The 17,345-nt window shown below is 42.7% G+C and overlaps 1 protein-coding gene across 6 annotated transcripts in view; it reads right to left on the bottom strand.

Moving 5' to 3' along the window:
* spcs3 (signal peptidase complex subunit 3) overlaps positions 1-17,345 on the bottom strand; it is a 51,422-nt gene that overhangs the window by 24,437 nt on the left and 9,640 nt on the right. For 5 of the 6 annotated variants that reach the window (XM_061831220.1, XM_061831216.1, XM_061831215.1 and 2 more), the window contains exon 2: positions 9,266-9,358. In XM_061831220.1, coding sequence (XP_061687204.1) covers positions 9,266-9,358 — 93 coding nt within the window. The remainder of the gene's footprint in view (positions 1-9,265; positions 9,359-17,345) is intronic. The other variant, XM_061831221.1, reaches the window with a different exon arrangement.

Here is a 17,345-nt window from a genome sequence, read left to right on the forward strand (position 1 = left end):
ACAGCATGTTATGCTAAGAGGATGGATAAGGCCAAGTAGTGCAATATTTTGGGGAACAACCTCCTTCCCTCAGTAAAACCATTGAAAATGTGTCCATCTCTTACAACATGCGAGTGGCCCATCTTTCATGCCTGTGTTGATGAGGTAGCAACCAAAGACATAGCCATAAGGAGGTGAATGCCTGTGAGGGCAGTAATGCCCAAACCTGGTGGGACATTGGCAAAAAAGGGGCACGGTAAAGCTGAAGGACACCAAGCAGTTCTTTACTACGGGCCAAGACAGCTTTGAGGTCGAAAATCAATCATTTAACGGTTGCATCCATAACATTACTTTTTATACTTGATACATTTTAGAATTTCAATCCACATCCAAATGCACACATACAGTAAATTAACACACACATATATACAGTTGAAGCCAGATGTTTACATACGCTGAAAAATCGGACATTTCATGTTTTTGTCACACTCTGAAGTCAAATCAGACTAAATCTCTCCTGTTTCAGGTGAGTCGGGATCACCAAAATTATTAACGTTTGTTAAATGCCACAATAATGAGAATTAATTTTATATTTTCTTTGAGGTCAAAAGTTTATGTAGATTTCCTTAGTATTTAGAATGTCTCTTCGCTTTTTCTCAAGAATCAGCGCAGTTTTCAATGCTAGCAGATTTAATGACATACTTTCAACATGAGCATTAATTATCCATCCATCCATTTTCTGAGCCGCTAATCCTCACAAGGGTCGTGGGAGTCCTGGAGCCTATCGCAGCTATCAATGGGGAAGAGGTAGGGAACACCCAGAATGTTTTGCCACCCAATCGCAGGGCACAGAGACCAGGAACAGTCTCACTCCCAATCACACCTCAGGGTAATAAGAGTCTCCAATTAATGCATGTTTTGGGATGTGGGAGTAAACTGGAGTGCCTGGAGAAAACCCACGTAGGCATAAGGAGAACATGCAAACGGCACACAGGTGCGGCCGGGACTGAACCCCCCCCAAGAACTGTGAGGCCACCGTTTAACATTAATTATTCTCGCTCGATATTTTTAAGCTAGTTTGGCTAAAAAAAAAAAACCACACATTAAACAGGCCCTTAATGAATTAATGAATCCCATTTATTGTCATCATAACTGTACAAACTGTACAATGAAATCGTTTAGACTGTTGAATTTTACAGAGGTTATTCTAAGTGCTCCAGACATAATGTGAGAGTGTGTGGTTTTTATTTTAATACCTAAAGGTCACTCTATCAAGTAAAATATAACTGTAGCTGGGTTAGATAACCCCCCCCCCCTCCGAGCAGCAGGGTTTAAATTATTTTACTATGGAGTTGGACTTATTTTAAAGGAAGACCTGGCTAAGAATGTCTTTGAGGTGAAAAGAGTGATGAGGCAAAAATTTGAAATTAAGGGTGTTCTGTATCATGTGATTAGGGGCTATGCCCCATAGGAAGGATGTGACCTAAAGTTGAAAGAGAAATTCTGGAAGGAACTAGATGAAGTAGTTCTGAGCATCCCAGACAGACAGAGTGTTGTTATTGGTGCAGATCGTCTGGTCTTCTGGTAGAAAAGGGGAGAATGAGACTTGGTGGTGGAACCCCAAATTACTGGAAGTCATACAAGAAAAGAGGGTAGCGAAGAAGAAGTGGGACACTGACGAGGACTGAGGAAAGGCGAAAAGAATACTTTGAGATGCGATGTAGGGCAAAGGTAAAGATGGCAAAGGTTAAACAACAGGCATATGACGACATGTACAGCAGGTTGGGGACAAAAAAAGGAGAAAAAGATCTCTACAGGTTGGCGAAAGAGAAGGATAGAGAGGGGATGTGCAGCAGATAAGGATAGAGATGGAAATGTATTGACTAGTGCCAGCAGTGTGCCAAATAGATGAAAAGAATACAGTAAAGAAAATGAGTATTTGAACACCCTGCTCTATTGCAAGTTCTCCCACTTAGAAATCATGTAGGGTCTGAAATTTTCATCGTAGGTGCATGTTCACTGTGAGAGAATTAATCTAAAAACAAAAATCCAGAAATCACAATGTATGATTTTTTAACGATTTATTTGTGTGATACAGCTGCAAATATGTATTTGAACACCTGTCTATCAGCTAGAATTCTGACTCTCAAAGACCTGTTAGTCCGCCTTTAAAAGTTCACCTCCACTCCGTGTATTATTCTGAATCAGATGTACCTGTGTGAGGTCGTTAGCTATATAAAGACACCTGTCCACCCCATACAATCAGTAAGACTCAAAGTGGTAACATGGACAAGAACAAAGAGCTGTCCAAAGACACCAGAGACAAAACTGTACAACTCCACACGGCTGGAAAGGGCTACGGAAAAATTGCCGAGCAGCTTGTGTGAAAAAAGGTCTACTGAATGGGCAATCATGAGAAAATGGATGAAGCTAAACATGACTGTCAATCTCAATCGGAATGGGGCCCCTTTCAAGATAGGGGATTTCAATGATGCTTAGAAAGATGTATAATGAGTTCCATCCCAAGAACACCATCCCTACTGTGAAGCATAGGGGAGGTAGCATCGTGCTTGGGGGGTGTTTTTCTGCACATGAGACAGGATGGCTGCACTGTATTCAGGAGAGGATGAGAGTGGTCATGAATTGTGAGATTTTGGGGAACAACCTCTTTCCCTCAATCAGAGCTGAAGATGGGTTGTGGCTGGGTCTTTCAACATGACAATGACCCGAAGCACACAGCCAGAAAAACCAAGTAGTGGCTCCGTAAGAAGCATATCAAGGTTCTGGCGTGGCCTAGCCAGTCTCCAGACCTAAACCATGTGGAAAATCTTTGGAGGGAGCTGAAACTCCGTGTTTCTCAGCGACAGCCCTAAAACCTGTCTGATCTAGAGAAGATCTGTGTGGAGGAGTGGGCCAAAATCCCTCCTGCAGTGTGTACAAACCTGGTGAAGACCTACAGGACACGTCTTACCTCTGTAATTCCAAACAAAGGCTACTGTACAAAATATTAACGTTGGTTTTTATCACATGTTCAAATACTGAGTTGCAGCTGTATCACACATCGTTAAGAAATCATACATAATAATTTCTGGATTTTTCTTTTTAGATTATCTCTCTCACAGTGGCCATGCGCCTACGATGAAACTTTCAGACCCATCCATAATTTTTAAGTGGGAGAATTTGCAATATAGCAGGGTGTTCAAATACTTATTTTCTTCACTGTACCTTGAGAAATTGATGGAAGAAGAAAATGAGAAGGAAGAGAATAGGCAAGTGTGATGAACCAGGGAAAGGCGGAATGATTAGTAAGGGGGAAGTTAGAAAGCCACTAAAGAGCATGAAAAATGGAAAAGCAGTTGACCCTGATGACATTCCTGTGGAGGTATGGAACCAATTTGGAGAGGTGGCTGTGGAGTTTTTGACCAACTTATTCAACAGAATACTAGCGGGCAAGAAGATGCCTGAAGAATGGAGGAAAAGTGTGCTGGTTCCCATTTTTAAGAACAAAGGTGATTTGTAGAGCTGTCGGAACTATAGACAAATAAAGTTGATCTTCTTCTTCTTTTGGCTTGTCCCGTTAAGGGTCGCCACACTGTGTCATCTTAGATGAACGCATATTAGTTTTATGCCGGATGCCCTTCCTGACCCAACCCTCTGCATTTAGTTGATGAGCCACATACTGAAGTTATGGGAAAAGGTAGTGCCTCGACTCAGGACATAAGTAAGTATCTACAAGCAACAGGATGGTTTCATGCCTAGAAAGAGTACTACAGATGCATTATTTGCCTTGAGGATGCTCGTGGAAAGGTACACAGAAGGTCTGAGTCAACTGTTGAGACCTTCAAGTCCTTGGGAATTACAATCTCAGAGGAACTGAAGTGGGAGAGGGACATCAACTCCATCCTCAAAAAAAGCTCAGCAAAGAATGTGCTTGCGGCTTCTGAGGAAGCACGGCCTGTCACAAGAGCTGCTGAGACAGTTCTACATAGCAGTCATCCAATCAGTACTGTGTACCTCCATTACAGTCTGGTTTGGGGCTGCCACAAAAAAGGACAAACTCCAACTGCAACGTACAATAAAAACTGCTGAGAGGATTGTCGGCACCACTCTACCCACTATTTAAAACTTGCACGCGACGCAAACTAGGTCCTTGCGGACCCTCCACATCCTGGCCACCAGCTTTTCCAGCTCCTTCCGTTGGGAAAGTGCTACAGATCAATAAAAGTCGAAACCAGCAGGCATACGAATAGTTTTTTCCCTCTGGCAATTAAGTCATTAAATTCTTGATCACCGAACCTACTATTTTTCTGCCTTCTGCCATGTTAGGACACTCACTCACATCCTGCTGGTCCAATCAGTAATAATAATATATTTTGTAGACTATCGGACGGTTCGTCACTTTAACGGGAACCGCGAATGGGTAAAGGCACTCTGTACAAGCTTAATATAATGTGGGATCTTGACACAGTTACAGGTTACCTGTTCTAAATGAAGATTTTACATCTTGCACGACTATTATAAGGAATAGTTCCTATGAACAGAAATGTCTTGTTCTTTGTTCTTGTTGCTTTGTTGTTCTTTGTTCTGAATGTCATATCAGGGCAGCACCGACTGCCGGAGAAAAATTCCTTGTGTGTTTTTACACACTTGGCCAATAAAGCTGATTCTGAAATGGACACTTCATGCTCAAAAACCCTCCAATATGGTGGAGTTGAAAAAGTTCTACAAAGAAGAGTTGGACAAAATTCCTCCAGAGCGATGTGAAAGACTCATTCCCAATTATTGCCAATGCTGGATTTCAGATATTGCTGCCAAGGATGGCACAACGCGCCATTAAGTTCAGGGGGCAATTACCTTTTCACAGAGGGTCAGAAAGGTTTGGATTTTTTTGTGCATTAATAAATTGAATTGTCATTTGAAAATTGAAAATGACAAATTTATCAGAGGGACAGCAGAGGTTCGATAGTCTGGAGACAAAGTTAGGGAGAGGAGACCTTGATGGTTTCAACACGTCCAGAGGAGAAATGGTGACTATATTGGGAGAGGGGTGATGAGAACGGAGCTGCAAGGCCAGAGAGCTCGAGGAAGACCAAACAGAAGGTTGATGGATGTCACAAGGGAAGACATAGGGCAGCTTGTGTTGGAGAGGGAGCTGCAAGAAATAGACTTACATGGAAAAGGATGCCACTATGTGGTAACCCCTAATACAGTGGTTTTACTCTCTTACAATCTGGCGCAGAGAAGGGTGTGGGTATACTTATTGGCTCCCGGCTGAGTTGAGTTTCACCCAGTTGGATTAGAAGGTAGGCTCCCTCCACCTTTGGGTTGAGGATGGGTCCTGAATGTTGTTTATGCCTATGCACCAAACAATAGTACCCACAATTTTTAGAGTCCTTTGAGAGAGTGCTGGAGAGGACTCCTGCTGGAGAATCCATTGTTCTGTTGGGAAACTTCAATGCTAATGTGGGCAATGACAGTGAGACCTGGAAGGGTGTGATTGGAAGAACAGCCTGTTACTGGATTTCTGTGCTCATCATGGGTCATCCATAACAAACACCATGTTCCACCAAAAGGATGTCCACAGGCCACCAGGATGCCCTGGGTCACTAGGATGCTCGGGTGAAGTGGGGGCGGAGGTACCAAATAATCACAGCCTGGTGGTCATTTGGCACAGACGATGGGAACGTCTGGCAGACTCCCTTGTCAGAAAGAGTATCAGCCCCCACCTCCAGAAGACCTTTGCTCATGTTCCACATGATGTAGAGACATTGAGTCAGAGTGGACTTTTGCTCCATTGCTGAGGCAGTAGACGGAGCTGTGGCCGTAAAGTGATTGGTGCCTTTCACAACAGTAATGGCCTAACTCGTTGGGGGACACCAATGGTGAGGGATGCCGTCAAGCTGAAGAAAAAGTCTGATCAGGCATTTTTGCCCTGTGGGACTCCTGAGGTAGCTGGCGGGTACTGGCTGGCCAGGGGGGCAATGTAGCTTGGGTGGTCACTGAAGCAAAAATTTGGGCATGAGAAGAGTTCGGTGAGGCAATGGATAAAGACTTCTTGATGGCGTTGAGGAAATTCTGGTCCACCATCCGGCGTCTCACGAAGGGGAAGCAGTGCACCATCAACAATTTGTATGGTGAGGATCTGGAGAATACTTCGAAGACCTCACTTCCACTGACACGCCTTCCCATGAGTTAGCAGAGTCTGGGTTTTCTGAGGAGGGCACTCTGATCTCAGGGGATGAGGTGACCAAGGTGGTTCAAAAGCTCCTTGGTAGCAAGGGGTAGGATGAGATTCCCCCTATGGGCTATGGATGGTGTGGGGCTGTCCTAGTTGATATGCAACATCTCGTGGACAGCGGGGACAGTGCCTCTAAATTGACAGACTGGGGTGGTAGTCCCCCTTTTTAAGAAGGAGGACCGGATGGTGTATTCCAACTACAGGGAGGATCACAGTCCTCAGCCTCCCTGGTAAGGTGTTTTCTGGGGTGCTGGTAAGGAGGGTTTGTCGATAAGTTGAATCTCAGATTTTAGGAGGAGCAATGTGGTGTTTGTTCTGACCGTGGAATGGTGGACCAGCTCTACACCCTCAGGAGTGTCCTCGAGGGTGCATGGGAGGTCATCCAACCAGCTGCATGCGTTTTGTGGACTTGGAGAATGTATTCGACCGTGTCTGTCAGGGAGTCCTGTGGGGGGTTCTTCGGCAGTATAGGAGACTGAACCCTCTGACACAAGCTGTTCGATCCCTGTATGACCAGTGTCGAGGCAGCCCTTTATTCTGTTTTTACTTTTTTGGACAGAATTTCTTGAGGGCCATGGGAGGCCTGGTTTGGGGGCCTCAGCATTGCATCTCTGCTTTTTCCAGATGTTGTTCTATTGGCTTTATCACACCATGATCTTTAACTCTCACTGTAGTGGTTCGCAGGAGAGTGTGAAGCTGCTGGGATGAGAATCAGCACCTTCATATCTGAGACCATGGTCATAAAGTCGGAAAAAGGTGGCATACTTGCTCCAGGTCGGGGATGAGATCCTGCCCCAAGCGGAGGAATTCAAGTATCTTTGGGTTTTGTTCAAGAAGGAGGGAAGAATGGAGATAGTTAGATCAATAGGCGGACAGGTGCAGTGTCTGCATCGATGCGGGCTTTGTATCGGTCCGTTGTGGTAAAGAAAAAAAAAAAACTACGTAATACGATCGTAATGGGCACATTTAAAAACAAAACGGGATAGCGCACACAATTGAAATGCTCGCTTTTTTTTACATGCCCATCACGCTCATTTCTAAATAGTTTGAGCTCTCGTTTTGATTGCAACCTGACGCTATGAAGAGCTCCAACAGATTGAAGCCGAACGGGGGCAAGAGCATGGCGGACCTTCCCCTCAAAGTGCTGACAATAATGAGGAATAAAAGGAACCATGACTCTTAGGATTCAAGAAATGTTTCCTCACAAACACCATGGATGGCACAGAGGATGACATGCTGTGGGAACAAGATGGGATCACTGTTCATGAATGCAGGAGGCACCAGAACTGGACCAAGTCGTCAATGATGAGTTTGACAGTGATGCACCAAAGATAGCTGCAATGGATATTTTTGAGATTGGAGATGAGTCGGATGCTTCTTTTGAAGTCTTGGCCAAGGATGTGTATTGTCGTGTATAAACTGCACTCTGCACAAACATTTTATGCACACATATTTAATGGAAAAATGTTTGTGTTAAATACTGTTTGTTTATTTAAGACTGTAATATGTGTTATCAATGGTATTAATAAAATGCCATGCCATCGCATTTATTGTAGTTGGTTTCGGGATTCTGTTCTGACAATTGCAGGGACCAGGACAAGCGTGTCCTGTTGCCTGTCCCGAGATATATACTACCACTGCATCAGTACATGCACAAACATTATTATTAATGAGGACTTTTTGTAAAACAATACAAGTACAACAAATACAAACCTAATATTTTGAGCATATGGATAGCAGCAAATTAGTGCTGCACGTTGTACATTGGTAGAAGGGTTTTCCTGATTTTTTAGGTCAACTTTGGGGGTGCGCATTATACTTCAAGATGCATTATACTCGAGAAATTATGGTACTTACAAATGTTGATGCTAGCATTAGCTGGCATGTTGATTGCTTGTGAACTGCATTAAATACATGTGAATATAACAACTTCTTCTTGAATGGACAACCCAAAACGTCCTCTCCCGAGCACTTGGCGATGACACATTTTTTCCACAAGTTCTTTTTTCCTCCAAAAACAATTTGCCGCGATACATTGTTTTCGCCATGCTAAAAGATGTATCCTGTTGCAGGAACCAGTGACATTTTCTAGTCCAACAGACCAACAGAGTTTGATTTGACGAGTGAAAGCCAAGTGATCATAAAAGATAGGACACGGTGGTATCATTATAAATGTCCTGTTGTGTTGCCAGAGGCTAAAGCAATGTTATATGCCAGCAGTCTGACATAGTGCCATCCTGAAAGACAACAATTGTCCTGTATTTTGATCCAGACAAAATGGTGTGTATAATTACCAACCAGATAATAATCATTTTTGAATGAGCTTAGCTGCTGCATAAAGTTTATAAACTCTGTTATTAGCAGGACAGACATGTGCTTCCAGTTGGGTCCATACATAGGGACATGGACACATTTCTCCTCTTTTTTATTCTAAACTGCCACATCCATCCATTATCTACCACTTTTCTTTAAACTACAGACTTTCAGACTTGAGGGCATTTACATCCAAATCAGGTAAACGATGTAGGAATTATAATTGTTTGTGTACTTGCCTCCAATGTTTTAATTGGCAAATAGTTATATGTAAGCATCCCGTGTCCTTGAGTTAAGAGAAATTTCAGTGTAAATAAAAACACAGCAATTGCAAACACGCCGATTTGTACTTCAAAGTTGTCAGTTTGATGCACCAGAGATCTTGCGATGGACAGATAAATAATAGGTGATGGTGGCTCATAAATGATTTTGCTCGCTGAAGTTATTATGAATCCTATTTGAGTACTAGAGAGGAAGCACCCCCAATGGAATATGAATGTCTGCTGCATCAATGGAAAGGGTGTGAGCTCGATTACGGCCTATCTAGAATTTGAGTGTGAATCATAAGAAGGTGCCACCACAACTACACCCACATCCCTCTTGGCTAGAATTTGCTCTACTGTACACCGATAAAAACTCAACAGGACACACGTCGTTTGGTTTGGAAAGTTTTCAAAAACCGTTCCGCCCATAATATATATTCATTTGTAGATATATACGTATACATTTACATACACAGATATGTAAAGGATATCAGCCGAGAGGTCAAATGTGATGAAACCCAGATCACTACGCTCTCTGGGTCCAGTGAAGTCATCAACGTTCCTCCTGTAAAAAAGAAATACCAACTTATTTGATCACAACAGTCTGATGTGAATATGTGGATGGATATATTCAAAAATTATTTCAATACATGCTATCACTGGAGATCCAATTCCATGTCAGCATTTTTCTTACATATATTTCCAAAGATGCGATGGACATGAAAATTTCATCAGATTTAGAGAACAACCCAATTTATCCAAACGTAAAAATAAAGTACAAAAAATAAGATCAGAAATTAAGTGTAAAATAAGGTGAAATGACATAAGGCAAATGTATCAAACATGCCAACTGCTACAGTGGTACCTCGACAGACGAGTAACTTGACATATAAGTTTTTCGAGATATGACCTACTGCCGGGACTTTTTTTTTTTTTTTTTTAACTTTCTCTTGTGAGCCAGCATTTGACTTATGAACGACTGCCAGTAGATGTTGCAGCAATCGTTAAGATGCTGAAACGCAGTTTCCACTCAGCTTTTTGCGCTTAACTCGGTCTTTGTTTGCGCACCTCGGCTCGGTGGCATCTCTGTGAAGCTGTACTCGCATTTTGTCATTTTGCATTGAATACAAGTGAATTTTCAACTATGCGCCCCAAGAAAGCAATTGCTAAGGAAAGCAGTGAGAAGAAGAGAATGATGTCGATGGATATGAAATAATAAACACGAACAGGGTGTACAAGTGAGCAACTTGGAAAAGAGTTGACTGTTCTATATCAACCATATTGGAATGCCCTCGGTAAGGGGCAATGAGGAAAAGGAGTTCCACAGTTCCTCTCTTGGTACTTTGTCATAGGGTTTCTCTAGGTCTACAAAGACACAATGTAGCTCCTTCTGACCATCTCTGTACTTTTCCACGAGCATCCTCAAGGCAAATAATGCATCTGTGGTATGCTTTCTAGGCATGAAACCATACTGTTGCTCACATATACTTACTTCTGACCTGAGTCTAGCCTCCACTACTCTTTCCCATAACTTCATTGTGTGGCTCATCATCTTTATTCCTCTGTAGTTACCAGAGTTTTGAACGTCACCTTTGTTCTTAAAAATGGGAAATAGTACACTTTTCCTCCAGTCATCTGGCATCTTCTCTCCCGCTAGTATTCTATTGAATAAGTTGGTCAAAAACTCCACAGCCACCTCTCCAAATTGCTTCCATACCTCCACTGGTATGTCATCAGGACCAACCGTCTTTCCATTTTTCATCCTTTGTAGTGCCTTTCTGACTTCCCCCTTACTAATCACTGCCACTTCATGGTCATTCACGCTTGCCTCTTCTATTCTTCCTTCTCTCCCATTTTCTTCATTCATTAGCTTCTCAAGGTACTCCTTCCATCTACTTAGCACACTACTGGCTTCAGTCAACATATTTCCATCACTATCCTTAATCACCTTTACTTGCTGCACATCCTTCCCATCTCTATCCCTCTATATGGCCAACATGTAGAGATCCTTTTCTCCTTCTTTTGTATCCAATCTTGTGTACATGTCGTCATGTGCCTCTTGTTTAGACTTTGCCCTACGACGCATCTCAATGTATTCCTTTCACCTCTTCTCAGTCCTCTCCCGTGTTCCATTTCTTCTTCGCTAATCTCTTTCCTTGAAAGTTTCCTTCTCCCCTTTCCTACCAGAAGACAACCCAAGTACTCTCCTGCCTGCCTCCCTGAAAACCTTGGCCATAGTATTCCAGTCTTCTGGGAGCTCTTCCTGTCCGTCTAGAGTCTGTCTCACCTTTTCCGAAAAGCCACACAACATTCTTCCTTTCTCAACTTCCACCACCTGATTCTCTGTTCTACCTTTGCCTTCTTAATCTTCCTACACGCTACCAGAGTCATCTTACACACCACAATCCAATGCTGTCGAGATACACTCTGCCCCACCACTACTTTACAGTCAGTAACCTCCTTCAAATTACATCATCTGCGCAAAATATAATCCACCTGCATGCTTCTACCTCCACTCTTTTAGGTCACTCTATGTTCCTGTCTCTTCTGGAAATAAGTGTTCACCACTGGCGATTCCATCCTTTTTGCAAAGTCCACCACCATCTGACTCTCAAAATTCCTTCGCTCGATACCGTACTTACCCATCACTTCTTTATCGCCCATGTTTCCTTCGACAACATGTCCACTGAAATCTGCATCAATCACAACTCTCTCTCTGATTGGAAAGCACAGGACTATTTTGTGTAGTTCCTTCCAGAATTTCTCTTTCAACTCGAGGTCACACCCAACCTGTGGGCCATAGCCGCTAATCACATTATACACAATACTCTCAATTACAAATGTCATCTACATCACTCGATCTGATACTCTTTTCATCTCTAATACATTCTTCGCCAGCTCTTCCTTTAGAATAATGCCAACTCAATTTCTCTTCCCATCTACTCCATGGTAAAATAATTTAAAACACTGCTCATAAACTTTAGCCTTACTCCCTATTCCACTTGCTTTCTTGGATGCATAATATATCAAGCTTTCTCATAATCATCATGTCAACTCACTCCTGAGCTTTTCCTGTCATAGTCCCAACATTCAAAGTCCCTACACATAGCTGTGTGGTCTGTGCATTTCTCTTCTTCTTCTGCCGATTAAGTCACTTTCCTCCTCTTTTTTGCCTTTGACCTACATTATCTGAATTTCTACCTACACCTTGCAGATTAACAATGCCGGGGGCGGGCGTGCTTAGCCCGTGCCACGACCTATCCGTTATAGAGTTCATTTGATAAATGCTCAAATATGTTTGGCACAGTTTTACGCCGGATGCCCTTCCTGACGCAACCCTCTGCATTTATCCAGGCTTGGGACCGCCCTACAAGTCGCACAATATTGTGTTCTCCAAAGGGCTGCAGATAGTCAAACAAGCAATCAAAAGTCAACACATAAGGTACACTATTCACATACAACTTAATCTATGTTAAAGTACAAATAGAAGCAGTCACGTAAACAAAGTCAGCACATGAGTAACACAATATACATACTAACTAGTCTATGTTAAAGTTAAAATGGTATTTGGATAAGAAGGTTCGAGTATACAAAAAATGTAAAGGTTTTGTAGATTTAAAGGATATGGGGATTAAAGAGATTCAAACCAATGGCTCCCGCTCCAGTAGTTGCAGGTTGAGTCGTCCTCACGATTCTCGTTGTACAAGTTGTGTTGGTTGAACAAGATTATGCAGTTACTCAAGTTTGATGCCTCTTCAACATTTAACGGTTTGATCACAAACATGTTGCATTGTAAGTCAACCAACAACATGTAGTTGTTAGCAAGCCGGGCTAGGATCACAAATCTGTCACGTTGTAAGCCAACCAACGTCTAGTTATTAGCAAACGGGGCTACGCTAAGCTAGGCCGCAGTGCTTCAAACGCGAACGAAATACAGCTCCAATTTGCATACTAAGATTTCACAGAGTGATTCTTAGTCCACTAAAGTCTTCACCAGGCCTTCCCACGTCGAGTATTCGCAACATTCGGTCCAAATTCAGCAGGATTTATTGATGGTAGGATCGAGTTTGCCAGAGCTACTCGTTTTCGCTGCCTCCAGGTTGGGGACCGGAAGCAGACCCAATAATAGTAATAGCAGCAGTAGTAGTAGTAGTAAAACTTCACAGTAAGTTTCTTTCAGCTTGTCCCGTTAAGGTTCACTACAGGGTGACATCTCAAATGAATGCTCATATTTGCTTGGCACAGTTTTTACACCGGATGCCTTTCCTGACGCAACCCATCTTGGGGACTAGAGTCACCAGTGAGATACATAATAATCTATGAATATACAGTCAAGAAAGTAAATATTTGAAGACCCTGGTATATTGCAAGTTCTCCCACTTAGAAATCATGGAGGGGTCTGAAATTTTCATCGTAGGTGCATGTCCAGTGTGAGAGAGATAATCTAAAAAGAAAAATCCAGAAATCACAATTTATGATTTTGTAACGACTCATTTGTGTGATACAATAAGTATTTTAACACCTGTCTATCAGATAGAATTCTGACCCTCAACGACCTATTAGTCCACCTCCACTCCATGTATTATCCTGAATCAGATGCACCTGAGTGACGTCGTTAGCTGCATAAAGACACCTGTCCACCCCATACAATCAGTAAGATTTAAACTTTTAACATGGCCAAGACCAAAGAGCTGTCCAAAGACACCAGAGACAAAATTGTACAACTCCACACGGCTGAAAAGGGCGACTGAGAAATTGCCAAGCAGCTTGGTGAAAAAAGGTCCACTGTTGGAGCAATCATTAGAAAATGGAAAAAGCTAAACATGATGGTCAATCTCAATCGGAGTAGAGTTACACAGCTGCTCTTTTCATCCTAAAATCGGGGCCACCTGATTCACACTTGTTGTTCACATTAACGACGTCGCTGATTTAATGCAACAGTGATATTTTTTTAACACGCCCCTTTCAACATATTGCCCAATTGTACACCCTTAAGAATGTGTATATTGTGAAACCTGGGTCTTGTTGGTTTTCTGAGAATATTCGACACCTGCAGTGAAGAAAATGAGTATTTCAACACCCTCCTATATTGCAAGTTCTCCCACTTAGAAAACATGGAGGGGTCTGAAATTTTCATCGTAGGTGCATGTCCTCTGTGAGAGAGATAATCTAAAAAGAGAAATCCAGAAATCACAATGTATGATTTGAAACACCAGAGACAAAAATTGTATAACTCCACAAGGCTGGAAAGGGCTACGGAGAAATTGCCAAGCACCTTGGTGTAAAAAGGTCCACTGCTGGGCAATCATTAGAAAATGGAAGAAGCTGAACATGACGGTCAATCTCAATCGGAGTGGAGCCCCATGCAAGATATCAACTCGTGGGGTCTCGATGATCCTTGGAAAGGTGAGGAATCAGCCCAGGACTACACAACAAGACTTGGTCAATGACCTGAAAAGAGCTGGGACCGCCGTTTCCAAGATGACTATTGGTAATACACTAAGACGTTATGGTTTCAAATCATGCAATACACAGAAGGTTCCCCTGCTTAAACCAGCACATGTCAAGGCCCGTCCTACGTTTGCCAATAACCATTTGGGTGATACAGAGGAGGCATGGGAGAAAGTTTTGTGGTCAGGTGAGACGAAAATTTAACCTTTTGGTCATAATTCCACTAACCGTGTTTGGAGGAAGATAAATGAGTTCCATCCCAAGAACACCATTGCAACTGTGAAGCATAGGGGTGGTAGCATCATGCTTTGGGGGTGTTTTTCTGCACATGGGACAGGACGCCTGCACTGTATTAAGGAGAGGATGACCGCGGCCATGTATTATGAGATTTTGGGGAACAACCTCTTTCCCTCAATCAGAGCATTGAAGATGGGTCAAGGCTGGGTCTTTCAACATGACAATGACCCGAAGCAAACAGCCAGGAAAACATAGGAGTGGCTCCGTAAGAAGCATATCAAGGTTCTAGCATGGCCTGGTCAGTCTCTAGACCAAAATCCCAATACAAAATCTTTGGAGGGAGTTGAAACTACACGTTTCTCAGCAACAGCCCAGAAACCTGCATGATCAAGAGAAGATCTGTGAAGATCTTCATTAACTCCTATTTCCATCCTTTTTGAAAAGTCTACCACCATCTGTCCCTCAAAGTTCCTTTCTTAGATCCCGTACTTACCCATAACTTCTTCATCATCCCTGTTTCCTTCAACACTTTCTCCATTACAATTTGCACCAATCACAAATCTGTGTCTGGGATGCTCAGAACTACATCTAGTTCAGGGGTTGGCAACCCGTTGCTCCGAAGCCACACAATGCTCTTTCATCCTTTTGTTGCGGCTCTACGAGGCTTGGGAAATTAAATTATAAGTGTCTGATTGAAGTGTATGTTATTTGTATCAAAAACATGCATCATGTCTTCCTATTAAGTCAAAGATTTGAACTTCTTTCTTCAGACCTTGTGAAATTTCGGTGTCGGCACTCACCTTCTTCACACGTTTGACAGGATTTTCAGTCAGTAGGCACATTCTGTCAGGGGCATGTTTCTCCACGGCCCCAAGCGTGGTGAGTTAGCAGAGATCATTTTTAGTCGCTCAAAATATGCGTCATGCCTCCCTCAGCCCACCAAAACGCCGCACATTGATCGAAACTTTCAACCCCAGGTAGGTCAAATATGCAGAAATCTAAGAAAGGAAAAATATCTGAAGAAAATAGGACATTTAATGATGCCTGGCTGGATTCATTTGCATTTACTTCCGACGACCGGGTTACCTGGATGCCTAATTTGTGTTGAAAGTTGGTCAACAATGTAGGAAGACATTTTTAGAATAAACACACAGCCTTTGCTGAAAAATATCCGTAGAGAGAAGAGAGAAAAAGAGAGAAAATCTGTTTCAGAACTGATGCGGCAGGCTGATTTGCGGAAAAATCAATTCAAGAAGTCTGTAACTACCTACGCAAGTTTTGTGGCCGCTTGGGAAATAGACAAGTGAGGTCGTTCACAACCGGGGAATATATCTAAGAGTAATTCATTAAGATTTCACAACACATATTTGCAGAATTTAAAAGCAAGACTGAAATTGTGCAGAAAATTAGAGAGATGCCTCTCTCTGTGAAGACTGTCAATGAGAGAACCATGAAAATGGCAGAAGATTTCACAAAACCTCAAATTAAAGACATCAATTCAGTCGCAGCATACTCGATCGACTGTGATGAGTCCAAAGATAAAAGTGATGTTGAAGATATAGCGCTATTCTGCCAATGATGGACCACGGGAAGAAATGGTAGAGTTGATACCACTAAAAGGGTAGACAAGGGGGAAGGAAATCTGTGAGGCTGTGGTTGATTGTTTAAAAGCCAAAGAAATAAAAAGAGCCCACCTGGTGTCAGTGGCTACTGATGGGGCACCAAAGTATGACTGGAGCCCACAGGGGCTTTGTGGCGTTACTGCAGAAGTCATTGGATAGAAAACTGATGTTTCACTCCATCCTTCACCAAGAGGCATTGTGTGCTCAAAGCTTTCCTCCAGAATGCAAAGGTAATGAATGTTGTCATTCAGATTGTAAATGAAATAATGGAAAAAGGTTCAAATCACAGTCAGTTCTGTTCGTTACTGGATGAGGTGGAGCGCACATACAGTTCTTTGATCTCCTGCTGCTTAACAGAGAAATGCTTTGTGGCATGTCTGGGAGACGTGAAGACTATCTGGAACTGCCAGAGAGGTTGGCTGCATTTTGTGGTGGACATGACATGATATAAATAGTGGACCCTACACTGGCCATGGGTGGTGTGCGGATGTGACGTATTACGTGCGCAAACGAAGGCTCGCTTGCGTTGTGACACAATTACGACCACCGCAGATTTCTCGGATTTATCCTCATCTGATGAAGAAATAGCAGTATCGGTTGATCGGGAAGATGGAGCAATGCTTCCAAATAGGTTGCTCAATACTGAAATATTTTAGGCCTTCACCTAGAATTTAGACGGTGAATTTTATTCAGCAAATTGTAGCCGGCTGAATTTTATACAGCAAATTGTAGCCAGTGTTGTGTTGAATGTTGAATTTTTAGATATATATATACACAACCTATCCCATCTCCCCGAGAGGGGTCTCGTCAAGAAGTGCATCCGGCGTAAAAAGAGTGCCAAACAAATATGAGCGTTAATCTGAGATGACACACTGTGGCCACAGCTAATGGGACAAGCCGGAAGAAAGTATAAATAACCTTTCCCACAATATAAAGCCTACCTTTCACTGATGGGTTCTACCAGAGTTGCCTTTTTCACATCCTTCATCACTATGAGGGCTGTCCTTAGTGTAGGCTTCCAGAGGACAATGGCATGAAACTCGATACAGAGGGAAATATAATCCAGGTCCTCTGCAAAGATCTTTGCTTCGAGTTCCTCAAGTTCCTGACAATAAAGATTCATAAGAGGATTGTCGATGACTACGCATCGGTCGCATGTGCACCATTGATCCGCTAGCTGGGCTAAACTCCAAAATCGATAGGATGGATGAATGGTGTGTCCCGCGCGTCGGCCTCCGGATA

This window comes from Syngnathoides biaculeatus, chromosome 9 (genome assembly GCF_019802595.1).
Source record: "Syngnathoides biaculeatus isolate LvHL_M chromosome 9, ASM1980259v1, whole genome shotgun sequence".
Taxonomy (NCBI): Eukaryota; Metazoa; Chordata; class Actinopteri; order Syngnathiformes; family Syngnathidae; genus Syngnathoides; species Syngnathoides biaculeatus.